Source organism: Artemia franciscana, unplaced genomic scaffold (genome assembly GCF_032884065.1).
Source record: "Artemia franciscana unplaced genomic scaffold, ASM3288406v1 Scaffold_3584, whole genome shotgun sequence".
Lineage (NCBI taxonomy): Eukaryota > Metazoa > Arthropoda > Branchiopoda > Anostraca > Artemiidae > Artemia > Artemia franciscana.
The window spans coordinates 1-26823 of record NW_027064189.1 but is presented as its reverse complement, the minus strand read 5'-3'; the positions used below and the strand labels follow the sequence as shown (position 1 = coordinate 26823).

The 26823-nt window shown below is 34.9% G+C and overlaps 1 protein-coding gene across 1 annotated transcript; it reads left to right on the top strand.

Moving 5' to 3' along the window:
* Window positions 1-937: 937 nt before the first annotated feature.
* LOC136043179 (SURP and G-patch domain-containing protein 1-like) lies at window positions 938-24700 on the top strand (the record flags this gene model as incomplete). Its single annotated transcript, XM_065728107.1, has 7 exons — window positions 938-1186; window positions 3022-3182; window positions 6448-6574; window positions 13248-13496; window positions 15321-15481; window positions 18700-18826; window positions 24330-24700. Coding segments are annotated over 7 exons (1101 nt in total), but the record flags the coding sequence as incomplete, so codon positions are not given.
* Window positions 24701-26823: the final 2123 nt, after the last annotated feature.

Sequence of the window (26823 nt, the reverse complement as noted above, 5' to 3'; positions counted from 1 at the left end):
GCCCCTATGTTTCAATAATAGGACCTATATGTAAACAATGGGAAAATTCTATAATTTGTAGTCATTGACTCGGGGACTGTTGGCATTATGTAATTATTGAAGGCGTAGTTATTGGACCTTTTGACAGTTGTGAACAAAATAGACATCTCGAAATGTTAATCCGTTGACTTTGGGGTTAAGTAGGGTTAGGTAGATAAAAGTGGTGTGGGGGGGGGGCTGGCTGCTTTCCAATCACTGTCAGTCATTAAAAAATAGCAATAGAAATTCTATTTTCATACGAATTGTTCTTGTCCTAAGTTTCTACGACCACTTTTTCCATAGGAAGTGGCGTGGTCAAAAGAAAAAAAAATTACATAAAGCCATATGGCTCTTTACTTAGACAGCGAGCGCTGCCAGCAATCTGAATCGGCACTCTTTGCTAATTCTAACCATTGTTAGAAAAAATAATACTCCTTTTGGCCGTACTTTGAGCTGCTTGCAATTATGATTCTCCCAGGATACTTCCCGGCTTAAATATTTTCCTGTATTTATGCCCTTCCTGTACCAGACTTTTTTTTTCACTGGGAAAAAAACGAAGGAAAAAATAATGTTCATTATTTTAATAAAGTTTTAAATAAACGTAATTATTAACTTTTTAACGAGTTATTATTTTCTTCCGTATACATTTGAATTTTTTTATTATGAAGTAAGCAAACAAATAGCTGAATTTATATAAAAAAAGGAATTTTTTTTTAAAGTATTGTTTTTTTTATGAGGTCGGTCGTGAGAAATTTGGAAGACTTGTACCGGGATATGGTAATAAAAGTTAAGGAAAGACTGAGCTAGGTGTTAGCATCTCTTCTTTTCATTTATAAGCTAAAAGGTAATACAGAAGTAATAAAAAGTAATACAAGTAATACAGGATTTGTAATAGGTTATATTACTTATTTAATTGCAGATGCAGTACCTTTATCAAGAGCTGCAGAAGAAAAAGATGGAAAGAGATCGTCTTGAGCGGGCAGGAAAAGTTAAGTATGAATATGATTCAGATGAGGATACAGAAGGTGGCACCTGGGAGCATAAACGGCGACGACAAGAAATGGAGAAAACTAAAAAAATAGCCGAAGAGTTGACGCAAAAAGCAGGTGGTGCCCATCACATTGGGGATTACTTACCTCCGGAAGAGTTGGCTAAATTTACATCCAAGGTAAACATTTGTCTTTGCATTGACGGCACTCAATCTGAAGATACTAAGTTCAATCTGGTCTTTTCTTTTTGTTGTGAGATTCACGACGAAAATAGTAATAAATTAACAATATTGTTATTGGTAGTTAAAGGTAGTTTCGCGTCGAAACTGCCTCTGAACAATAGTAGGTAATTTCGCTGCAAAATATAGTTCCTCAATCTTTTTCCTCTTTTCGACAAAAATGGTCTTAGTTCTCGTTCCTGGTACCAGATAAAACTTACAAATCTCTTCTCTGACTGGCCGGAAAACAGAAAAGAAAAAAAAATCCCGAACTTCTTAGCCTTTACTTTCTATGTGGGTGTTTTAACGCCACCGTGGTTTTCCGCCACCGTATGTTTTCCACCACCCAGGAAATCTTGAATCATCAAGAGGATTAGTTGGGTCAAAATAGAAAGGTTATGTTAGTCTTATGGTCTATGTTTTTGTCTATATCTGTGTCTTTGTCTATGTCAGTTCTTATGTCTATATCTATGTCTATTCTGACCTACCTGAATTAAAAGGTGGTGGAAAACATATGGTGGCGTAAAACCGTGGTGATTTTTCTGTCACTCTCTGCAAATGACTAATTATGGTGAGTGTGTTTTCCAATGTTTCTACCTCAGAAGACTTGGCACCTTTATGTAAAAAAAGAGTTTCTAATGATGACCTTTTTTTAAATAAGTTGTAAGTCCGTGATACAGTCCACTCATCATGGGGGGGGGGGTAACTGATCTAACTTAAAGCTGAAGAACCAACATTGTAAGCTTCCTCGATCTAACCTACTCTGTTAGAGAGGCAATCCTGCTATAATAATTTGAAAGTTATTAAGCTCCAAAGACATACTGCGTGTTAGCAAAAAAAAAACTGAAACATATCTATCATGTACATCTAAGGCTAGTACTTACCAATTATTTGGGCAAGAATTTTTTTTGTTAGGTCATGGGGATTAGGCGAAAAAATTCTGATATTAACTTTAGTTTGCCAATTAAATTATGTAAAAATAACTGACGTTGTTACTTAACATCTTCCACTCTCACCCTGAAATCTCAGAGCTTGTAAAAATTCACGCATTTCCACTAACATGTTTATCTAGGATAACAACTGTCTGAATCCAAGTTTAAGAGAGAGTTTTACCCTCTCGTTTCATCTTTATTGTATAAATCATTTGCTTATTTTATGATTAATTACGCATGTTTTTTTGGAAAATAACAATGTCTCCGAACCTAACAAGTTCCCTAGCTTATTTTTGGGAGTTTAACTAATTATAATTAGAGTTAAATCTTTTTCAATGATTAGATTTTATAATTGTGGACTGTCGTGTTTCCATCTTCCTTAGAATATTGCCTGTTTGTTGTTTTACTTTCAGAAAATTGAAAATTTTAGATTGGAGTAGCTTAGCATTTTGTGATATTGTCACAAAATTGTTAAAAAAAATTGTTTTTCAAAGTGATTTTAAACTCAGCATGACTAAGCTCAACCTAAAAAAAATTAAATCAACTTTGTAAATCTAGATCTGAGAAACTTTCTCTCTCATAAGTGTCAACACAGGCCTTCTTATTTCATTTTCATTAGCTATGTCATGTCGAATTGTCAATATCTAGATTGGCCTAGCAAAACAGTGCAAATCAGTCGCTTCGTCAACAATATTTAAACGTTTCAAGGTCTAAACTTCTCTTTCTGTCAATAACTTTTTCCTTTGTCGACTTTTTCACTTTTTGTGGACATGCTGGGCCTTCAAGAGACTGATTTTTGTCCTTCATCCACTTTCAAAATAAATAGTCAGTGAATAGTATATCAAATAATAGTTATTTTTGCAGTATCAAGCGCTGAAAACTGGAAAGTCAATGACCGTATCTGATTATGAAGACTTCAAGATAGCTGAAGATAATGTGGGTTTTAAAATGCTTCAAAAGTTTGGCTGGACTGAAGGCAAAGGTTTAGGAGCTTCTGGATCGGGGATAACGGCTCCTATAAATATGTACGTTTGTTTTTCGTTCTTAAGTCTATCTTTTAACTTCTCTCTCTCACTCTCTCTATATCTCTCCCTCTATCTTTCTCTCACTTGCTTTTCTTTGAAGCTAAAATCTAATCGACGTACAAGGTCAGATGACTCGTGTTTTTACTTTAAGATCGTGCGGAAAAGTCAGCATTCTTATGGTACAAAATAAAACGGATTCATGTTGTCGCAACTTTTTTTTACCTTCGATATTGTTAATCTCTCATGTTACTTATTTTTGCAGCTACAGTCGAATCCATCATTAAGATAGTAGGTCTATATTTTTGTCACCAAATTACAAATGTCTTACTTAGCTTATTGTATTGTTCGCACTGAGGTCACAATTCTCGATCATGGATGTGGAAAATTCTCAGGATTAGCTTTAATACTAATCGCTTTTATATCACTAGAAAGTCAATCAAATGCCAGAAAAATTAGGGTATTATATCTATCTACCAATGGATTTGAAGCGCAAGGACATTAAACTAAAAATATTTCTTGCACCATCGATCCGTTTTAGGTCTATTCCTGGAAACCCTGTTGTCTAATAATTATTTCTTGGTTGTTTCAAAATCATGAAGTTTGAGGATAGTATCACGTTTTTGTAAGTGCAGCCACGTTGAAACATGAAACTAAATGAACAAAACTGACGAATTAAATTTGACAATGCTTTTTGACCGTAAAAGTTCAAATGATGACTGCCTGTTGGTTCCTAAATAATCCAATAATTCCCAAATCATTTCGTTCTCCTTGTTACTTACATGACGTGCTCGCAAAACTCTTCATTTTTCTGCTCAGAGGAAAAGAAAACTCGATAGTCGCAAATAAATGGCTGAAATTAAAATTCATTCCCCTGATTAGCTTTCCATCTATCTCGCGTCATCTGAGTAGGTTTGAGAATTTTGGCAACTAACTGCAGGTGATCTAGCATCTAGTCTAAGGATAAAGTATTTCTCGCAAATCCAGGCTTATGGAGCCAAGCATGCTGTATATGCACATACCTTTGCTGAGAAGTCAGCCTGTCCCAATGCCCATTCATCATGGAATCAGTTTCAACTGGAGGTCCCAAACTGGAATCAACATTCGCTTTATGCATATCCCTTTACTGAGTCCCCCCCATGGGAAATGAGTCCTCCAAGCTGTCAAGTAGAACTTATCTCTATTAGTAAAGATTTGATTCCTAATTATGAGATCCAGACTATTTTGGCTGAACACATCTCAAAGGCTTACCCCAACTATAGAAAAATATATACAGATGGATCCGTCCAGAGGGAAAGAGCTGGAGCAGGAGCATGTATCCCATCCCTGAATTTGAACATTTATTCTCCTCTCCCATTGGGATCTTCTATCTTGTCTGCTGAATTATGTGCCATCCGCCTGGCCTTGGATGCACTTATAAATTATAACATTGAATCTGAAAATATACTCTGTCTCTCCGACTCTAAATCAGCATTACTACTGATCCAAAATATTAATAGAATTGCTAATGACAAAGATTTATATAATATTAGAAGACAGCTTCTTAATCTTAAGATCAAGGAAAATGAAGTTTATTTTCAACATGTTCCTAGTCATAAAGGTATAAAATATAATGATATGGCTGATTCTCTAGCAGCAAAGGCTTCCATGTTATCTCCTAGTCCTTCCTCTGACCTCAATTCACGAGATATTATCAGGCAAAGATCCAAAGTTAATCACAGTACATTAACTCCATTACATGTTATCTCCATTTCATACAAGATTAAATACAGTGCTATATTACCGGCTGAAATCAGGTGCCCTACTTCTAAATAGCTTGTTATTTAATTGGAAGCTACATCATTCCCCTTTATGCCGAATCTGCTTTTCAACAGAGGAAACAATCCAGCATATTTTACTCGATTGCCAGGCTCAGAGTGAGGAGACTGTTGCTCTTAAGCGTTTCTGCTCCTTGGCTAAGATTCCAAATACTTATACAGCTATCCTGGATTCTAACCTGCCATGGGAAATTGATCGTAAGATATTTAAGGCAGCAATTGATACCTTAAAGAAGAGAAATATTGTTTAATAAAGATTAAAGCTTGAAGAAGTCAATTTTTAAAGGGACGCGATTTATCCATAGTTTTTGATTGTGCAGAAGAGAGCGGGAATGAGTAGGAAGAGTCGTATTGGTACCGGCCGGCCTAGTGCCTTAAACTGCCGGGGACAGGTAGCTAAGGTACTCGCACTTCCCACAATCAATAACAGTGTATTATTGTTCATAATCGTATATATCCATTGTTTGCAGACTGGAGGAGAATAGCGCTTCCAGTAGCTAGTTTTTCTGAAGAAGAAGTCAAAGAGGTGAAAGGACTTGTTGTTAGTCCATATACCTCCCTACAATTTTTGGAACTGGAGGTGATTATTGATGGAGTGTGTATTCTGTTTCGATAATGGTCATTGATGGTTATGTCAGAGAATCGATTGAAATGATCAAAAATGTGCAGCTCTCTGAGTAATTAAATAAATAAAAAAGTGACTGAAAGCAAGGAGCGACATTAAAATTTAAATTAGAATGAGCCCTCCCGCGACATTCTAGGACCACTTGGTCGATACGATCACCCCTGGGAAAAAAAAACAACACATAAATAAACACGCACCCATGATCGGTCTTCTGGCAAAAAGTTATCTGTTCCACGTTTTTGTAGATAAGAGCTTGAAACTTCTACAGTAGGGTTCTCGGATATGCTGAATGCGATGGTGTGATTTTCGTCAAGATGGCATGACTTTTAGGGGGTGTTTTCCCCTATTTTCCAAAACAAAGCAAATTTTCTCAGGCTCATAACTTTTGATGAGTAACACTAAATTTAATGAAACTTATATATATTTAAAATCAGCTTAAAAATCCGATTTTTTTGATATATCTATTAGTATCAAAATTCCGTTTTTTAGAGTTTCGTCTGCTTTTGAGCCGGGTCGCTCCTTACTACTGTTCGTTACCGCAAACTGTTTGTTAAAAATAGTATTTTGTAGCAAAAATGATTTTATTTCTTTTTATAGTACGAAAAGTTTGGAATACCCCTGTAATTATAGTTAAGTGGACAAAATGCAATGGTGTTGAATATTTTCAAGCGATAAAAAAGAAATGTTTTTTTTTAATTTTTTATTTTCTAAGGTGCACTAATCGGCTGAGCCTTAATGGCTTATAGACTACCTGCACCCACTTGCTCAAGTATTGATGTAATTTTGATATTATCTCGTTCTTTGGTTAATTTCTGATTATTTGTAGGAATGCGACGTCTGATTCTCATGGATTGGGAATGGAGAAGCCAGGGGAGCTTTCTACCAATGACGACGAGTTTGACGTTTATAGGAAACGAATGATGCTAGCCTACAGATTTCGTCCTAACCCCTTGGTATGTAGTCGATATGTTGTGTTTGTTAATTTAAAAGAAACTTCTGAACTCCTTGAAAGTACTCCTGAACTTCTTGAAAATATTTGGCTTGTTATAAGATTCAGTGAAATTTATCAGACTATTGTTACAGGAAGACTTTTCAAAATCGGTTTTCAGTCAGATATAGCAGTTGTAGTTCTCATAAAGCATTTGTTCAATCGAGTTTGCTTCTAAAAATCGGCCATTATATGTCAAATCTTAGCTTAAGTAAATAAAAAAGTGTCACTCGGAATTATATATAATCTGCCATGGTCTTTTACTGATGAATCACGCCATTCGAGAATCACTTCCTGATGTATGACCTTTCTTGATATTGCACCAAACAGAAATGTGATTGTTTGTCAAATATTGTATTACTTTTTAGGTGTGTCAATATTGAATACATAAGATACTCTTACGATAGGTTCGAAAACAGTTTGAATCAAACGTTGTGAGTAAATAATAAGATTAGAAAATAAAGTTGACCTAAAAAATAGAAAGAATGAATTAAGACATTCAGCATTTCCTGTTTAAATCTATACTATATTGTGTATGACACGCCCATTTTTTAACCCAACTGTGCGATGTTTAATTTTACGCTATACGGCTTCTTCCATTCAGGCCTAGATTGACTAGGTGCCGAGCCCGATGGCATTTTTTGTGGTGCCCTCTCTGTTATTAAATATTTTCTTAAAAATCTAATTAAAAAAAATTAAATTGAAAATTGTCAAAGATGACCATTACAATCCCTTTAGCCAAAGAATATACTGTTTTGTGGAAAAATCAAATTAATAAATACCTTGTCACAGAACGGTAAATGAACAAGTGCCTCTTGATAAGAGGTTTGCGGGTTTAGTCCCGCCTGTGGTAAGGGATAAATGTCGAGTCAAGGGATTATTCCTTAGCAAAACATATGTTACTCCTGTGCCAGCTATTTCCTTGTCTTCAATCTCATTGTGTGATTGGGACCATAAAAACTTCGTCTTTCATTACTTTTTTTCATCTGCAAAACGTTTTTCTGCGAGTGATTTGCTAGTGGGTTTACGGAGTGGACATTCGCACCTTGGTAGATTGCTGAAATAGAGTCACAGTAAATAACGGCTTTAGTTCCAGTCCGATGTTCCAATCCTGAAAAAAACAAAAAAACAAATGGTTATGGATTGTCAGTTAAATTGACATATACTGACATTTCTTCGTTAAGGTTTTGGTAATTTTTATTTGTGAAAGTAAGAAAGGTGAAAACATTACAAACGTATTTTGTTTTCAGTAAAGCGCAAAGTGTGTTCTAATCTTGAGAAGGCATAGGGGTAATCAGCCCTACTCATGTTAATTTTTGCTCGTTTTGAGTTTGACTCGGCTATTTATTGTAATTTCTGTTCGTTTTGAGTTTTATTTATTTAATGATAGTGATTTGTGGTAGTTTTACCTTTGTAAGATTATTTGACTTTATTTTTGCTCATTCTTGGCTTAATGGAGCTCTTTACTTTTCATTGAAAAACTTTGACTAATAAAAATGGCACTAACCCTTTCAATTTCTGATCGAATGAGTTTTTCTGAGTTTCTATGACACCAAACAGCCATCTCAAAATTTCTATCAGATGCATTACGGAAAAATACAAGGTCTCGAGGGGTGGCGGTTATCCACCCTCCAATCACTCTGAATCTTAAAAAGGGCACTAGAACTTCTGATTACCAATCCAAAGAGTCCTCCATGAAGTTTACAAGATCACCCTTTCTATATATACCTTATATGCACCCAGGGCATAACTGACTTTTCCCTGAGGGCTGTGGGGGGGGTGTCATCCTCAAAGACATAATTCAGGTACTTTCAATTACGTTGAACAAAATGGCTGTCTCAAAATTTTGATTGGATGTATTTGAGGAAATGGTGGGTGAGGGAGGGGGCTAGTCACCCTCCAATTAGTTTCGACTACTAAAAAGGGCACTGGCCCTTTTCAATTTCGAATCGAATGAACTGTTTTCAAAGTTTCTACGAAAACAAATGGCCATCTCAAAATTTCCATCAGATGCATTTCGGGAAATACGAGGTGTGGTTGGGGGTATCCACCCTCTGATCACTCTGAGTTGTAAAAAGGGCACTAGAACCTCTGATTACGAATCCAATGAGCCCACTCCAAAGTTTATACGGTCACCCTTTTCTCTATATACCTTATATGCCCCAGGGCATAGCTTACAGCTGTGGGGGGGGGGGGGTATCCTCAAAGACATAATTTCCAGATCTTTCAATTACTTTGAACAAAATAGCCATCTCAAAATCCTTACTTGATGTGTTTGGGAAATGGTGAGTGTGGGAGGGGGTTAGTTGCCCTCTAATCTCTTACAAATATTTAAAAGGGCACTGGCCCTTTCAATTTTCAGTCGAATGAGCTCTTTTGGAAGTTTCTAAGACACAAATGACCATCTCAAAATTGAAATCAGATGCATTTCGGGAAAATACGAGGTGTTTGGGGGGGAGGCTATCACCCTCCGATCAGTCTGAATTTTAAAAAAGGGCACTAAAACTTCTGATTACTAATCCAATGTGCGCCCTCCAAAGGTTATACGATTACCCTTTCTATATATATCTTATATGCCCCAGGGTACAACTTAGGAACCTTGCCTTGAGGGCTGTGGGGAGCTGTCATCATCAAAGACATAATTTCTAGACCTTTTAATTACACGGCCACTAGAACTTTTGATTACCAATCCAATGAGCCCTCTGTGAAGTCTACTATTATGTGCCTATTCGTTTGTAATGTCGAATCGCAGACGCTACTCCATTAAATTTCTTGCCTCGATTTATCGTTCAGTGTGGCTACCACACATAACCTACCTCGCCAGTGCATCACACATGCTGTCAGTGAGAGACATTAAAAACGTCAAAAAGTGCTACTATAATATACAAATTTTTTACTGTACATTCTCAAGCGTTATAGACATTCCCGCCTTTTCTTCGTTTCTTTTTTTTTCCTCTTTTTGTAGTGCTCCATTATAATCTATTTTGGTAGACTATGGGTGATTAAATGTTATTTTTATTTTTTTAATATTTAATTAGGCAGTTTTCTTGAAACCAATCATCAGTGAATCGATGTGATATTATTGACAGTATGATAAAGAATTTTGGATTAAATCTTGAGAGAATATACAGGGTGAACCAAAAGTCACTGACCCTTTTTTATTTTTCAATCTTTTTTATTTCTCAATATTTTTTAATTTTCTTGATATTTTTATTTTTTTCAGATCCTGGAAATTAATTATGGAAAAAAATTCAGTACGGTATACGTACGCTATAGAAAACCAATTTCCATCGCCTTGACTTTATGATACTAAAATTCCATGCACATAACTGTTAAATTAAAAAAAAGTTATTTAAAATTGAAATGGGTCAGCGACTTTTGGCCCACCCTGTATAAGAAAAGCAAATGCTACTTTTTTAGCCTATATTAAGCTAGTTTAACGATTCAAATCATTATAAGAAACTAAATATAAAAAACATGTTGTCTTTTTTTTAATATTTGTATGGTATCCATGTAACTGTAAGAATATGAATTGATTTTAAAACGACTCTGTTGATTTCCGTCTTTCGGTTCAGTTATGTAATCAGATTTTTTTTTTTTTTTTTTTTTTTTTTTTTTTTTTTTTTTTTTTTTTTTTTTTTTTTTTTTTTTTTTTTTTTTTTACTGTATCTACATTGATGCTCAATACGTTGCCGAGTTTTAGGTTCTGTATGATACGATTATGGGGTTTATTTGTTGTTGTTTTTTTTTACACTCACTTCAATGAGCGCGTTAATTTTGTCACAAAAGAGTGATTTTCCCTCAATTTTTCTTAACTCATTCATCAGTAACACGGCCTTTTCTGGAAAGTACAGACTGAATCGAATGTGCATAAAGAAAAGTCCAAACACAGCTGCTATCAAAAATAATACACAGCACAAGCGCTTATATGATTTGTTTGTTAAGTTTTTAAACAAGAAGTGCCAGTAATTATATGAATATTGAAAACCATAGCTCGAGCATATCATTTCAACTTATGTAATTTGATTATATCAAATTCCGGAATTAGCGAGTATCAGGCTACGCCGCAATGAAAAATGCGTATACATGCTCGCTAGCTGCAAACCACTGACGTTGGCTGCAAAATTCTTCCCAACGATTTCTGGAACGCCGCTTAAATCCTGTTCATGTAGTTTAGTGATTTTTAAAGACGAAACGTAGCTTCTGTCAGAGTTTAGATGAGGTTTATAAAATTGTCTATGTTATTTAAATATGTCAATTTCTTTTTAAACAAGACTTTAACAAATATTTCAGGGATTTAAAATTGTATGAGAAAAAAAATTAGACATCCTGAGAATATAAGTTTGACAAGGATGATTTTTTGGTTACCTCTTCTGAACACCGTACTAAACTTGATTACTTGAAATATGGTAATGATGGTAAAAAATTTAAATAAAAAATGATTAAGGCCCGAGTACGGAAAACTGATTAGAGGGATTATTCGAATCGGCCTTTTTTGGAAAGAAATCTACGCCATCCCATTCTATCGAGGAAATTCCCAAATCGACAGCTTATGGACTTTTCATATAGATATTCGTACTTTTTTAATTGTTTCATACCGTTAGAAGAATTACTTCTTATGGGGCTTCCAGTAATAATAATTTATTGACTGTGCGCTTCAAAAATGTGTTTTGGAGTAGAGAAAAAAAAAGTCAAACAAAACATCTGAGGTAACCGTAACTGAATGAATATTATTAATAAACTTAACTTAATACACCGTGACCCGTTAAAAACGTTTCATGGTTTAATTTGTACTATCTTTAGTAATATTAATGTTTAATTACTCAGATCTGCTTCTAATCAGTTCCTATTTTTTGTGTTGGAGGTTATTTTTTTTATTTATTAAAAAAAAATAAATATAAAAATGGGACCTCGTGAATCAGTGCAACCAGATTTGTTTCCGGTTGAGGTTCGCTTGGTTCTGATACTTTAATTAAGGTATCTTATTTGCGTGAAATCTTAAGCAGATCAACATGAAAAAAAGAAGAAAATTTCGCGCTAAGATTCAACGCGAACATATTTTTCATCGATCATTTATTTTCATTAATAAGCTCTCCCAGGTCCCTCCCCCCCCTAAATCAAAATTTAAGATGGACTTGGTCTGAAATTTAAGTCAAAAGGGTTCTTAAAAGCTTCAGCACCGTCCCCCAAGTCGCTTATTGATAACCTTATATCAATTGACTGTATACCAATTTATCAGCTGGGCCTGATATATTGAAGTCAAGCTCTTTTGAAACCCTGGGTGTCACGTAGTATCTTTTGATTTATTCAACTTGCCTAAAACCTTCAGTCACTAGCTGTTCCAGAGATATTTCAGATGCTCCCTTTTCACAACCTCTACACTTATAGTGTCTTGATTTTGTTCAACATGCCCTGAAAGTTTCAACGTTATGCACTTAGCGCACAATGTCTTTTGATTTAGTTTAATATCCCCAATAAAATGCTCTGAAAGTTTCAATTTTAATATCCTTTGCCGCTCTTGTGATACGGCATACATATAGTATATTTTGATTTATTCAACTTGCCCTGAAATTTTCATTTAATACCCTCATCCATTCCTGCAGATACACCCTCTTGACAACCTGGACGCACGTAGTGTCTTTTGATTTATGTTAACACTCCCTGAAAATTCCACCTTAATATCCTTAGCCTTTTTGGACACCCAGGATTAAACTTGCCCCTATGTTTCAATAATAGGACCTATATGTAAACAATGGGCAAATTCTATAATTTGTAGTCATTGACTCGGGGACTGTTGGCATTATGTAATTATTGAAGGCGTAGTTATTGGACCTTTTGACAGTTGTGAACAAAATAGACATCTCGAAATGTTAATCCGTTGATTTTGGGGTTAAATAGGGTTAGGTAGATAAAAGTGGTGTGGGGGGGGGGCTGGCTGCTTTCCAATCACTGTCAGTCATTAAAAAATAGCAATAGAAATTCTATTTTCATACGAATTGTTCTTGTCCTAAGTTTCTACGACCACTTTTTCCATAGGAAGTGGCGTGGTCAAAAGAAAAAAAAATTACATAAAGCCATATGGCTCTTTACTTAGACAGCGAGCGCTGCCAGCAATCTGAATCTGAATCGGCACTCTTTGCTAATTCTAACCATTGTTAGAAAAAATAATACTCCTTTTGGCCGTACTTTGAGCTGCTTGCAATTATGATTCTCCCAGGATACTTCCCGGCTTAAATATTTTCCTGTATTTATGCCCTTCCTGTACCAGACTTTTTTTTCACTGGGAAAAAAACGAAGGAAAAAATAATGTTCATTATTTTAATAAAGTTTTAAATAAACGTAATTATTAACTTTTTAACGAGTTATTATTTTCTTCCGTATACATTTGAAATTTTTTATTATGAAGTAAGCAAACAAATAGCTGAATTTATATAAAAAAAGGAATTTTTTTTAAAAGTATTGTTTTTTTTATGAGGTCGGTCGTGAGAAATTTGGAAGACTTGTACCGGGATATGGTAATAAAAGTTAAGGAAAGACTGAGCTAGGTGTTAGCATCTCTTCTTTTCATTTATAAGCTAAAAGGTGAACTCTTAGTAATACAGGATTTGTAATAGGTTATATTACTTATTTAATTGCAGATGCAGTACCTTTATCAAGAGCTGCAGAAGAAAAAGATGGAAAGAGATCGTCTTGAGCGGGCAGGAAAAGTTAAGTATGAATATGATTCAGATGAGGATACAGAAGGTGGCACCTGGGAGCATAAACGGCGACGACAAGAAATGGAGAAAACTAAAAAAATAGCCGAAGAGTTGACGCAAAAAGCAGGTGGTGCCCATCACATTGGGGATTACTTACCTCCGGAAGAGTTGGCCAAATTTACATCCAAGGTAAACATTTGTCTTTGCATTGACGGCACTCAACCTGAAGATACTAAGTTCAACCTGGTCTTTCCTTTTTGTTGTGAGATTCACGACGAAAATAGTAATAAATTAACAATATTGTTATTGGTAGTTAAAGGTAGTTTCGCGTCGAAACTACCTCTGAACAATAGTAGGTAATTTCGCTGCGAAATATAGTTCCTCAATCTTTTTCCTCTCTTCGACAAAAATGGTCTTAGTTCTTGTTCCTGGTACCAGATAAAACTTACAAATCTCTTCTCTGACTGGCCGGAAAACAGAAAAGAAAAAAAAAATCCAGAACTTATTAGCCTTTACTTTCTATGTGGGTGTTTTAACGCCACTGTATGTTTTCCGCCACCCAGGAAATCTTGAATCATCAAGAGGATTAGTTGGGTCAAAATAGACAGGTTAGGTTAGTCTTATGGTCTATGTTTTTGTCTATATCTGTGTCTATGTCTATGTCTGTTCTTATGTCTATATCTATGTCTATTCTGGCCTACCTGAATTAAAAGGTGGTGGAAAACATATGGTGGCGGAAAACCGTGGTGATTTTTCTGTCACTCTCTGCAAATGACTAATTATGGTGAGTGTGTTTTCCAATGTTTCTACCTCAGATGACTTGGCACCTTTATGTTAAAAAAGAGTTTCTAATGATGACCTTTTTTTAAATAAGTTGTAAGTCCGTGATACAGTCCACTCATCATGGGGGGGGGGGTAACTGATCTAACTTAAAGCTGAAGAACCAACATTGTAAGCTTCCTCGATCTAACCTACTCTGTTAGAGAGGCAATCCTGCTATAATAATTTGAAAGTTATTAAGCTCCAAAGACATACTGCGTGTTAGCAAAAAAAAAAAAAACTGAAACATATCTATCATGTACATCTAAGGCTAGTACTTACCAATTATTTGGGCAAGAATTTTTTTTGTTAGGTCATGGGGATTAGGCGAAAAAATTCTGATATTAACTTTAGTTTGCCAATTAAATTATGTAAAAATAACTGACGTTGTTACTTAACATCTTCCACTCTCACCCTGAAATCTCAGAGCTTGTAAAAATTCACGCATTTCCACTAACATGTTTATCTAGGATAACAACTGTCTGAATCCAAGTTTAAGAGAGAGTTTTACCCTCTCGTTTCATCTTTATTGTATAAATCATTTGCTTATTTTATGATTAATTACGCATGTTTTTTTGGAAAATAACAATGTCTCCGAACCTAACAAGTTCCCTAGCTTATTTTTGGGAGTTTAACTAATTATAATTAGAGTTAAATCTTTTTCAATGATTAGATTTTATAATTGTGGACTGTCGTGTTTCCATCTTCCTTAGAATATTGCCTGTTTGTTGTTTTACTTTCAGAAAATTGAAAATTTTAGATTGGAGTAGCTTAGCATTTTGTGATATTGTCACAAAATTGTTAAAAAAAATTGTTTTTCAAAGTGATTTTAAACTCAGCATGACTAAGCTCAACCTAAAAAAAATTAAATCAACTTTGTAAATCTAGATCTGAGAAACTTTCTCTCTCATAAGTGTCAACACAGGCCTTCTTATTTCATTTTCATTAGCTATGTCATGTCGAATTGTCAATATCTAGATTGGCCTAGCAAAACAGTGCAAATCAGTCGCTTCGTCAACAATATTTAAACGTTTCAAGGTCTAAACTTCTCTTTCTGTCAATAACTTTTTCCTTTGTCGACTTTTTCACTTTTTGTGGACATGCTGGGCCTTCAAGAGACTGATTTTTGTCCTTCATCCACTTTCAAAATAAATAGTCAGTGAATAGTATATCAAATAATAGTTATTTTTGCAGTATCAAGCGCTGAAAACTGGAAAGTCAATGACCGTATCTGATTATGAAGACTTCAAGATAGCTGAAGATAATGTGGGTTTTAAAATGCTTCAAAAGTTTGGCTGGACTGAAGGCAAAGGTTTAGGAGCTTCTGGATCGGGGATAACGGCTCCTATAAATATGTACGTTTGTTTTTCGTTCTTAAGTCTATCTTTTAACTTCTCTCTCTCACTCTCTCTATATCTCTCTCTCTATCTTTCTCTCACTTGCTTTTCTTTGAAGCTAAAATCTAATCGACGTACAAGGTCAGATGACTCGTGTTTTTACTTTAAGATCGTGCGGAAAAGTCAGCATTCTTATGGTACAAAATAAAACGGATTCATGTTGTCGCAACTTTTTTTTACCTTCGATATTGTTAATCTCTCATGTTACTTATTTTTGCAGCTACAGTCGAATCCATCATTAAGATAGTAGGTCTATATTTTTGTCACCAAATTACAAATGTCTTACTTAGCTTATTGTATTGTTCGCACTGAGGTCACAATTCTCGATCATGGATGTGGAAAATTCTCAGGATTAGCTTTAATACTAATCGCTTTTATATCACTAGAAAGTCAATCAAATGCCAGAAAAATTAGGGTATTATATCTATCTACCAATGGATTTGAAGCGCAAGGACATTAAACTAAAAATATTTTTTGCACCATCGATCCGTTTTAGGTCTATTCCTGGAAACCCTGTTGTCTAATAATTATCTCTTGGTTGTTTCAAAATCATGAAGTTTGAGGATAGTATCACGTTTTTGTAAGTGCAGCCACGTTGAAACATGAAACTAAATGAACAAAACTGACGAATTAAATTTGACAATGCTTTTTGACCGTAAAAGTTCAAATGATGACTGCCTGTTGGTTCCTAAATAATCCAATAATTCCCAAATCATTTCGTTCTCCAGAGGAAAAGAAAACTCGATAGTCGCAAATAAATGGCTGAAATTAAAATTCATTCCCCTGATTAGCTTTCCATCTATCTCGCGTCATCTGAGTAGGTTTGAGAATTTTGGCAACTAACTGCAGGTGATCTAGCATCTAGTCTAAGGATAAAGTATTTCTCGCAAATCCAGGCTTATGGAGCCAAGCATGCTGTATATGCACATACCTTTGCTGAGAAGTCAGCCTGTCCCAATGCCCATTCATCATGGAATCAGTTTCAACTGGAGGTCCCAAACTGGAATCAACATTCGCTTTATGCATATCCCTTTACTGAGTCCCCCCCATGGGAAATGAGTCCTCCAAGCTGTCAAGTAGAACTTATCTCTATTAGTAAAGATTTGATTCCTAATTATGAGATCCAGACTATTTTGGCTGAACACATCTCAAAGGCTTACCCCAACTATAGAAAAATATATACAGATGGATCCGTCCAGAGGGAAAGAGCTGGAGCAGGAGCATGTATCCCATCCCTGAATTTGAACATTTATTCTCCTCTCCCATTGGGATCTTCTATCTTGTCTGCTGAATTATGTGCCATCCGCCTGGCCTTGGATGCACTTATAAATTATAACATTGAATCTGAAAATATACTCTGTCTCTCCGACTCTAAATCAGCATTACTACTGATCCAAAATATTAATAGAATTGCTAATGACAAAGATTTATATAATATTAGAAGACAGCTTCTTAATCTTAAGATCAAGGAAAATGAAGTTTATTTTCAACATGTTCCTAGTCATAAAGGTATAAAATATAATGATATGGCTGATTCTCTAGCAGCAAAGGCTTCCATGTTATCTCCTAGTCCTTCCTCTGACCTCAATTCACGAGATATTATCAGGCAAAGATCCAAAGTTAATCACAGTACATTAACTCCATTACATGTTATCTCCATTTCATACAAGATTAAATACAGTGCTATATTACCGGCTGAAATCAGGTGCCCTACTTCTAAATAGCTTGTTATTTAATTGGAAGCTACATCATTCCCCTTTATGCCGAATCTGCTTTTCAACAGAGGAAACAATCCAGCATATTTTACTCGATTGCCAGGCTCAGAGTGAGGAGACTGTTGCTCTTAAGCGTTTCTGCTCCTTGGCTAAGATTCCAAATACTTATACAGCTATCCTGGATTCTAACCTGCCATGGGAAATTGATCGTAAGATATTTAAGGCAGCAATTGATACCTTAAAGAAGAGAAATATTGTTTAATAAAGATTAAAGCTTGAAGAAGTCAATTTTTAAAGGGACGCGATTTATCCATAGTTTTTGATTGTGCAGAAGAGAGCGGGAATGAGTAGGAAGAGTCGTATTGGTACCGGCCGGCCTAGTGCCTTAAACTGCCGGGGACAGGTAGCTAAGGTACTCGCACTTCCCACAATCAATAACAGTGTATTATTGTTCATAATCGTATATATCCATTGTTTGCAGACTGGAGGAGAATAGCGCTTCCAGTAGCTAGTTTTTCTGAAGAAGAAGTCAAAGAGGTGAAAGGACTTGTTGTTAGTCCATATACCTCCCTACAATTTTTGGAACTGGAGGTGATTATTGATGGAGTGTGTATTCTGTTTCGATAATGGTCATTGATGGTTATGTCAGAGAATCGATTGAAATGATCAAAAATGTGCAGCTCTCTGAGTAATTAAATAAATAAAAAAGTGACTGAAAGCAAGGAGCGACATTAAAATTTAAATTAGAATGAGCCCTCCCGCGACATTCTAGGACCACTTGGTCGATACGATCACCCCTGGGAAAAAAAAACAACACATAAATAAACACGCACCCATGATCGGTCTTCTGGCAAAAAGTTATCTGTTCCACGTTTTTGTAGATAAGAGCTTGAAACTTCTACAGTAGGGTTCTCGGATATGCTGAATGCGATGGTGTGATTTTCGTCAAGATGGCATGACTTTTAGGGGGTGTTTTCCCCTATTTTCCAAAACAAAGCAAATTTTCTCAGGCTCATAACTTTTGATGAGTAACACTAAATTTAATGAAACTTATATATATTTAAAATCAGCTTAAAAATCCGATTTTTTTGATATATCTATTAGTATCAAAATTCCGTTTTTTAGAGTTTCGTCTGCTTTTGAGCCGGGTCGCTCCTTACTACTGTTCGTTACCGCAAACTGTTTGATAAAAATAGTATTTTGTAGCAAAAATGATTTTATTTCTTTTTATAGTACGAAAAGTTTGGAATACCCCTGTAATTATAGTTAAGTGGACAAAATGCAATGGTGTTGAATATTTTCAAGCGATAAAAAAGAAATGTTTTTTTTAATTTTTTATTTTCTAAGGTGCACTAATCGGCTGAGCCTTAATGGCTTATAGACTACCTGCACCCACTTGCTCAAGTATTGATGTAATTTTGATATTATCTCGTTCTTTGGTTAATTTCTGATTATTTGTAGGAATGCGACGTCTGATTCTCATGGATTGGGAATGGAGAAGCCAGGGGAGCTTTCTACCAATGACGACGAGTTTGACGTTTATAGGAAACGAATGATGCTAGCCTACAGATTTCGTCCTAACCCCTTGGTATGTAGTCGATATGTTGTGTTTGTTAATTTAAAAGAAACTTCTGAACTCCTTGAAAGTACTCCTGAACTTCTTGAAAATATTTGGCTTGTTATAAGATTTAGTGAAATTTATTAGACTATTGTTACAGGAAGACTTTTCAAAATCGGTTTTCAGTCAGATATAGCAGTTGTAGTTCTCATAAAGCATTTGTTCAATCGAGTTTGCTTCTAAAAATCGGCCATTATATGTCAAATCTTAGCTTAAGTAAATAAAAAAGTGTCACTCGGAATTATATATAATCTGCCATGGTCTTTTACTGATGAATCACGCCATTCGAGAATCACTTCCTGATGTATGACCTTTCTTGATATTGCACCAAACAGAAATGTGATTGTTTGTCAAATATTGTATTACTTTTTAGGTGTGTCAATATTGAATACATAAGATACTCTTACGATAGGTTCGAAAACAGTTTGAATCAAACGTTGTGAGTAAATAATAAGATTAGAAAATAAAGTTGACCTAAAAAATAGAAAGAATGAGTAAAGACATTCAGCATTTCCTGTTTAAATCTATACTATATTGTGTATGACACGCCCATTTTTTAACCCAACTGTGCGATGTTTAATTTTACGCTATACGGCTTCTTCCATTCAGGCCTAGATTGACTAGGTGCCGAGCCCGATGGCATTTTTTGTGGTGCCCTCTCTGTTATTAAATATTTTCTTAAAAATCTAATTAAAAAAAATTAAATTGAAAATTGTCAAAGATGACCATTACAATCCCTTTAGCCAAAGAATATACTGTTTTGTGGAAAAATCAAATTAATAAATACCTTGTCACAGAACGGTAAATGAACAAGTGCCTCTTGATAAGAGGTTTGCGGGTTCAGTCCCGCCTGTGGTAAGGGATAAATGTCGAGTCAAGGGATTATTCCTTAGCAAAACATATGTTACTCCTGTGCCAGCTATTTCGTTGTCTTTAATCTCATTGTGTGATTGGGACCATAAAAACTTCGTCTTTCATTACTTTTTTTCATCTGCAAAACGTTTTTCTGCGAGTGATTTGCTAGTGGGTTTACGGAGTGGACATTCGCACCTTGGTAGATTGCTGAAATAGAGTCACAGTAAATAACGGCTTTAGTTCCAGTCCGATGTTCCAATCCTGAAAAAAACAAAAAAACAAATGGTTATGGATTGTCAATTAAATTGACATATACTGACATTTCTTCGTTAAGGTTTTGGTAATTTTTATTTGTGAAAGTAAGAAAGGTGAAAACATTACAAACGTATTTTGTTTTCAGTAAAGCGCAAAGTGTGTTCTAATCTTGAGAAGGCATAGGGGTAATCAGCCCTACTCATGTTAATTTTTGCTCGTTTTGAGTTTGACTCGGCTATTTATTGTAATTTCTGTTCGTTTTGAGTTTTATTTATTTAATGATAGTGATTTGTGGTAGTTTTACCTTTGTAAGATTATTTGACTTTATTTTTGCTCATTCTTGGCTTAATGGAGCTCTTTACTTTTCATTGAAAAACTTTGACTAATAAAAATGGCACTAACCCTTTCAATTTCTGATCGAATGAGTCTTTTTCTGAGTTTCTATGACACCAAACAGCCATCTCAAAATTTCTATCAGATGCATTACGGAAAAATACAAGGTCTCGAGGGGTGGCGGTTATCCACCCTCCAATCACTCTGAATCTTAAAAAGGGCACTAGAACTTCTGATTACCAATCCAAAGAGTCCTCCATGAAGTTTACAAGATCACCCTTTCTATATATACCTTATATGCACCCAGGGCATAACTGACTTTTCCCTGAGGGCTGTGGGGGGGGTGTCATCCTCAAAGACATAATTCAGGTACTTTCAATTACGTTGAACAAAATGGCTGTCTCAAAATTTTGATTGGATGTATTTGAGGAAATGGTGGGCGAGGGAGGGGGCTAGTCACCCTCCAATTAGTTTCGACTACTAAAAAGGGCACTGGCCCTTTTCAATTTCGAATCGAATGAACTGTTTTCAAAGTTTCTACGAAAACAAATGGCCATCTCAAAATTTCCATCAGATGCATTTCGGGAAATACGAGGTGTGGTTGGGGGTATCCACCCTCTGATCACTCTGAGTTGTAAAAAGGGCACTAGAACCTCTGATTACGAATCCAATGAGCCCACTCCAAAGTTTATACGGTCACCCTTTTCTCTATATACCTTATATGCCCCAGGGCATAGCTTACAGCTGTGGGGGGGGGGGGGGGGTATCCTCAAAGACATAATTTCCAGAACTTTCAATTACTTTGAACAAAATGGCCATCTCAAAATCCTTATTTGATGTGTTTGGGAAATGGTGAGTATGGGAGGGGGTTAGTTGCCCTCTAATCTCTTACAAATATTTAAAAGGGCACTGGCCCTTTCAATTTTCAGTCGAATGAGCTCTTTTGGAAGTTTCTAAGACACAAATGACCATCTCAAAATTGAAATCAGATGCATTTCGGGAAAATACGAGGTGTTTGGGGGGAGGCTATCACCCTCCGATCAGTCTGAATTTTAAAAAAGGGCACTAAAACTTCTGATTACCAATCCAATGTGCGCCCTCCAAAGGTTATACGATTACCCTTTCTATATATATCTTATATGCCCCAGGGTACAACTTAGGAACCTTGCCTTGAGGGCTGTGGGGAGCTGTCATCATCAAAGACATAATTTCTAGACCTTTTAATTACACGGCCACTAGAACTTTTGATTACCAATCCAATGAGCCCTTTGTGAAGTCTACTATTATGTGCCTATGCGTTTGTAATGTCGAATCGCAGACGCTACTCCATTAAATTTCTTGCCTCGATTTATCGTTCAGTGTGGCTACCACACATAACCTACCTCGCCACATACCTATAACATGTGTGATAACCTATCACACATGCTGTCAGTGAGAGACATTAAAAACGTCAAAAAGTGCTACTATAATATACAAATTTTTTACTGTACATTCTCAAGCGTTATAGACATTCCCGCCTTTTCTTCGTTTCTTTTTTTTTCCTCTTTTTGTAGTGCTCCATTATAATCTATTTTGGTAGACTATGGGTGATTAAATGTTATTTTTATTTTTTTAATATTTAATTAGGCAGTTTTCTTGAAACCAATCATCAGTGAATCGATGTGATATTATTGACAGTATGATAAAGAATTTTGGATTAAATCTTGAGAGAATATACAGGGTGAACCAAAAGTCACTGATCCTTTTTTATTTTTCAATCTTTTTTATTTTCTTGATATTTTTATTTTTTCAGATCCTGGAAATTAATTATGGAAAAAAATTCAGTACGGTATACGTACGCTATAGAAAACCAATTTCCATCGCCTTGACTTTATGATACTAAAATTCCATGCACATAACTGTTAAATTAAAAAAAAGTTATTTAAAATTGAAATGGGTCAGCGACTTTTGGCCCACCCTGTATAAGAAAAGCAAATGCTACTTTTTTAGCCTATATTAAGCTAGTTTAACGATTCAAATCATTATAAGAAACTAAATATAAAAAACATGTTGTCTTTTTTTTAATATTTGTATGGTATCCATGTAACTGTAAGAATATGAATTGATTTTAAAACGACTCTGTTGATTTCCGTCTTTCGGTTCAGTTATGTAATCAGATTTTTTTTTTTTTTTTTTTTTTTTTTTTTTTTTTTTTTTTTTTTTTTTTTTTTTTTTTTTTTTTTTTTTTTTTTTACTGTATCTACATTGATGCTCAATACGTTGCCGAGTTTTAGGTTCTGTATGATACGATTATGGGGTTTATTTGTTGTTGTTTTTTTTTACACTCACTTCAATGAGCGCGTTAATTTTGTCACAAAAGAGTGATTTTCCCTCAATTTTTCTTAACTCATTCATCAGTAACACGGCCTTTTCTGGAAAGTACAGACTGAATCGAATGTGCATAAAGAAAAGTCCAAACACAGCTGCTATCAAAAATAATACACAGCACAAGCGCTTATATGATTTGTTTGTTAAGTTTTTAAACAAGAAGTGCCAGTAATTATATGAATATTGAAAACCATAGCTCGAGCATATCATTTCAACTTATGTAATTTGATTATATCAAATTCCGGAATTAGCGAGTATCAGGCTACGCCGCAATGAAAAATGCGTATACATGCTCGCTAGCTGCAAACCACTGACGTTGGCTGCAAAATTCTTCCCAACGATTTCTGGAACGCCGCTTAAATCCTGTTCATGTAGTTTAGTGATTTTTAAAGACGAAACGTAGCTTCTGTCAGAGTTTAGATGAGGTTTATAAAATTGTCTATGTTATTTAAATATGTCAATTTCTTTTTAAACAAGACTTTAACAAATATTTCAGGGATTTAAAATTGTATGAGAAAAAAAATTAGACATCCTGAGAATATAAGTTTGACAAGGATGATTTTTTGGTTACCTCTTCTGAACACCGTACTAAACTTGATTACTTGAAATATGGTAATGATGGTAAAAAATTTAAATAAAAAATGATTAAGGCCCGAGTACGGAAAACTGATTAGAGGGATTATTCGAATCGGCCTTTTTTGGAAAGAAATCTACGCCATCCCATTCTATCGAGGAAATTCCCAAATCGACAGCTTATGGACTTTTCATATAGATATTCGTACTTTTTTAATTGTTTCATACCGTTAGAAGAATTACTTCTTATGGGGCTTCCAGTAATAATAATTTATTGACTGTGCGCTTCAAAAATGTGTTTTGGAGTAGAGAAAAAAAAAGTCAAACAAAACATCTGAGGTAACCGTAACTGAATGAATATTATTAATAAACTTAACTTAATACACCGTGACCCGTTAAAAACGTTTCATGGTTTAATTTGTACTATCTTTAGTAATATTAATGTTTAATTACTCAGATCTGCTTCTAATCAGTTCCTATTTTTTGTGTTGGAGGTTATTTTTTTATATTTTTTTTTTCTATTCGCAGTCGTGACCCTGTTGTACACGAGAAAATTTTTTACTTGTCTCGAAATTATGAAAAAAAATGGTTATTAGAGGATTGAAAAAGTCAAAATTTCAAAAGATCGCCTTTCGTAGACAAGTACAACAGTATACAATCTTCTTCGTAATTGTAATGTCTTATCTTTCTATAATGGTATGCTTTCGACACGTATTCAAAGGCTTCTTGTTTTGTGATAAAATGTTACGCGCGTAGAATTTTTTTAAATCCCCTTTCCTAATGCGAATTAGTTTATGTTGATGAAACCAAAGTTAATTGTATATCCAGAATCAGCAGGAAAATTTGATCTTTTTAAGCAAATTATACTTAAAAAAAAGGAAACCGTTCTCCTTTATGAAAAATAATAATCTTGGGCATTGTAAGACAATTTGTCTACCAAACCTACAGTATTCGAACTTTTTTTTTCAATTATGTTCAAGCTATTGAAGATAGATGAGAGTCTAGACTTCTCATCCAAATTTGCTGAAAATTCGTATTGCATTCTTTTTCGATTTTTTTTTTTATTTATCTGTTTTATTTTTTGTTTCAGAATAATCCCCGGCGTCCATACTACTGAAGATTTCTGTCTATTCCTGCGAATTTCTTTATTTACATAGAAAGTCCAGTGCACACATTTTATTCTGGATTGCCGAACTAAATTATTCTAACAAAAGGATAGCTGATTCCAGTAACTTTCTGGCAAGATGAACAGTTCTATCGTCTAGTTTTTCTGCGGAAATTTTTAATTTAACAATGTTATGTTATTGAAGAGTCATGTAGATTAATCATCTCGGCTATTACCACTTGGATCAGTAGACGTACCATGGACTGTTGTCTTTGATAGGCAGTATATAGGTTGCATATGTTTTTATAGAAATGTTGTAAATTGGAATCTTCGTATTATGCTTAATAGCGATTGAACCGTTTAAGTTACCCTTGTTTATTGAAGAATCATCTACTTAATCTAAGTTTGCTTAGTTTAAGAATGTAGGCTACGAATCAGCGTCAGACAAACAACTTCGAATCACCGTATCCAATATTCTGTCTACCATAGAAGGTTCTATTACGAAAAAAGGAAATTCAGATTAAAGTAATCGGGGTTACACAAGCATCTAATTTCGAGCGGAATCATAAGATGTTTTCTGGTCAACAAAATTCTGTGATATTGCACGTTTGAATTCTCTTGGATCCAAAGAGTAAATTTCACATCATTAATAACAAGAAAGACACCGTGTGAAAACTGATTTATATTAAAATAAAAATTACATAAATTCCTTCATTTTTTGGATGATTCTTTTCTTGCTGCATCTTGTAGTAATTGTGTATCTACTTCATCAGCTGGTAGTTGGACATATCTTACTACTGAACCTCGAATGAAGCAGTTCTTAACGGAAAGCTAAAAGTATGAAACGGTATTAATAGGTGTACACCGGCATTCTTTGGAAGAATTAAGACTTCAGGAGCCCGTCCTCCAAATAACTCAACAAATATATCGTGGAAGCACTGGGTGGAAGACAAAAAAGCAGAAAAGTTGATTTTATACCTAAAAAAGAAGCTAACTTTTTAATTTCATCTTAGATGAAAATTTGGTATTGTTATGTGCCTCAATACTGGTTTTTACGATTCTTTTTCTTGATTTTTCTAGAAACCACGGACTTTCTGTGTTTTTTTCACGGATTTTTACTATAGCTAAGCATAGCCAAGCTATACTAGATTGTTCTTAAACTTAGTTAGAAAAAGGTAAGTTGCATGCAGCAGAAGTTTTGATATAGTGAATGAAAGCTAATATTTTTCTCCATTTGTTGGTGTCCACTCAGTCAATAAAATCTATAGTTACTAGGCAAATTAAGAAAAAGGCGCGCGAAAAACAGAGTAAGTCGTGTTACCAAAACAAAATTTTCATCCCATACCTAAAACCAATAGTTATACTATCCAGCTATCGCTGCTCCCTTGATTCCAGCTAGCGTGAGCCCCTCCCCTTTCAGGGATCAGAAGGAGTCTTGAATGTATAGACAGGGTTTATTTACTTCTATAAATTATAAAAGCGCGAAACGTGTAAAACTTGGAAGGTCGGCTTCTGTGTATGCCTTACGTTTCCGTATTAGTGGAAATTATTGATCTGTCGAGTTAATTTTTGATTAGTCGCAACAAGAGAGATCATTTCTTGAGCAATTAAGCCGTTTATGCTAGCCTTTTCAGCATTTCTATAAGAGACAACCGCTACTGAGCTTTAGTAAAATACAATCATTCCTACTTTTACTCAAAGAATCGCTAAAAACATGAGTAGATAGTTAAATATTTTTGTTGAGACTAACGAAAACTTCTAGTTCGAGTTAATGTGTTTGATTAGAAATACCAGTTTCGGAATAAGTACTCTATAAAGAAAACTTTTTTTTGTAAGGGATAGCTCCATGAAAATTAGTATTTTCTCGCGAAAACCTGAGATTTTGGAAGAATTTTGAACTCTATTTTAGGACTTCGAACGAAGATTGAGATTCATAGAGAATTGGCGTAATCCATTTCACCTGTCCCAATTCAAAGTAAGAGTAACTGCATGCAGTGAAAAATTTAAGTCTGCCACTACGCATACAGTCGTATTGTTTTAATATGTAAACAAGCCAATTCACAGCCAAAAGGATTCAGGAGTGCATACAAAATAGTGAAGAATGCACATCAAATGTATAACTATCATGGATAGGCTTAATACTTCATTTAGAGGCAAAGTAGAGTAAAAAAAAAATGTCAGAAGTTGAAAATACATGAATGAAGCAACGCATTTTTTTTTCTTCTTTTTTTTCCCTTTTTTTATATATATATATAATCGACATTTCAATAGTCAACGAAAGATTTCGACAGAACTATTACTAAATCTATTGGCCTAATATGGTGCACCCTATTGCAGAAATTCTAACCTTTTACATCTGCCATGAAGCATGTAAATGCGGTTAAAATGTTCAGACTGGTACACAATGCTGTGTTAGAACTATCATAAGTGGTCACTTTTATCCTAAATTAAGGCAATTGAGTCGTGGGTTACATTCATT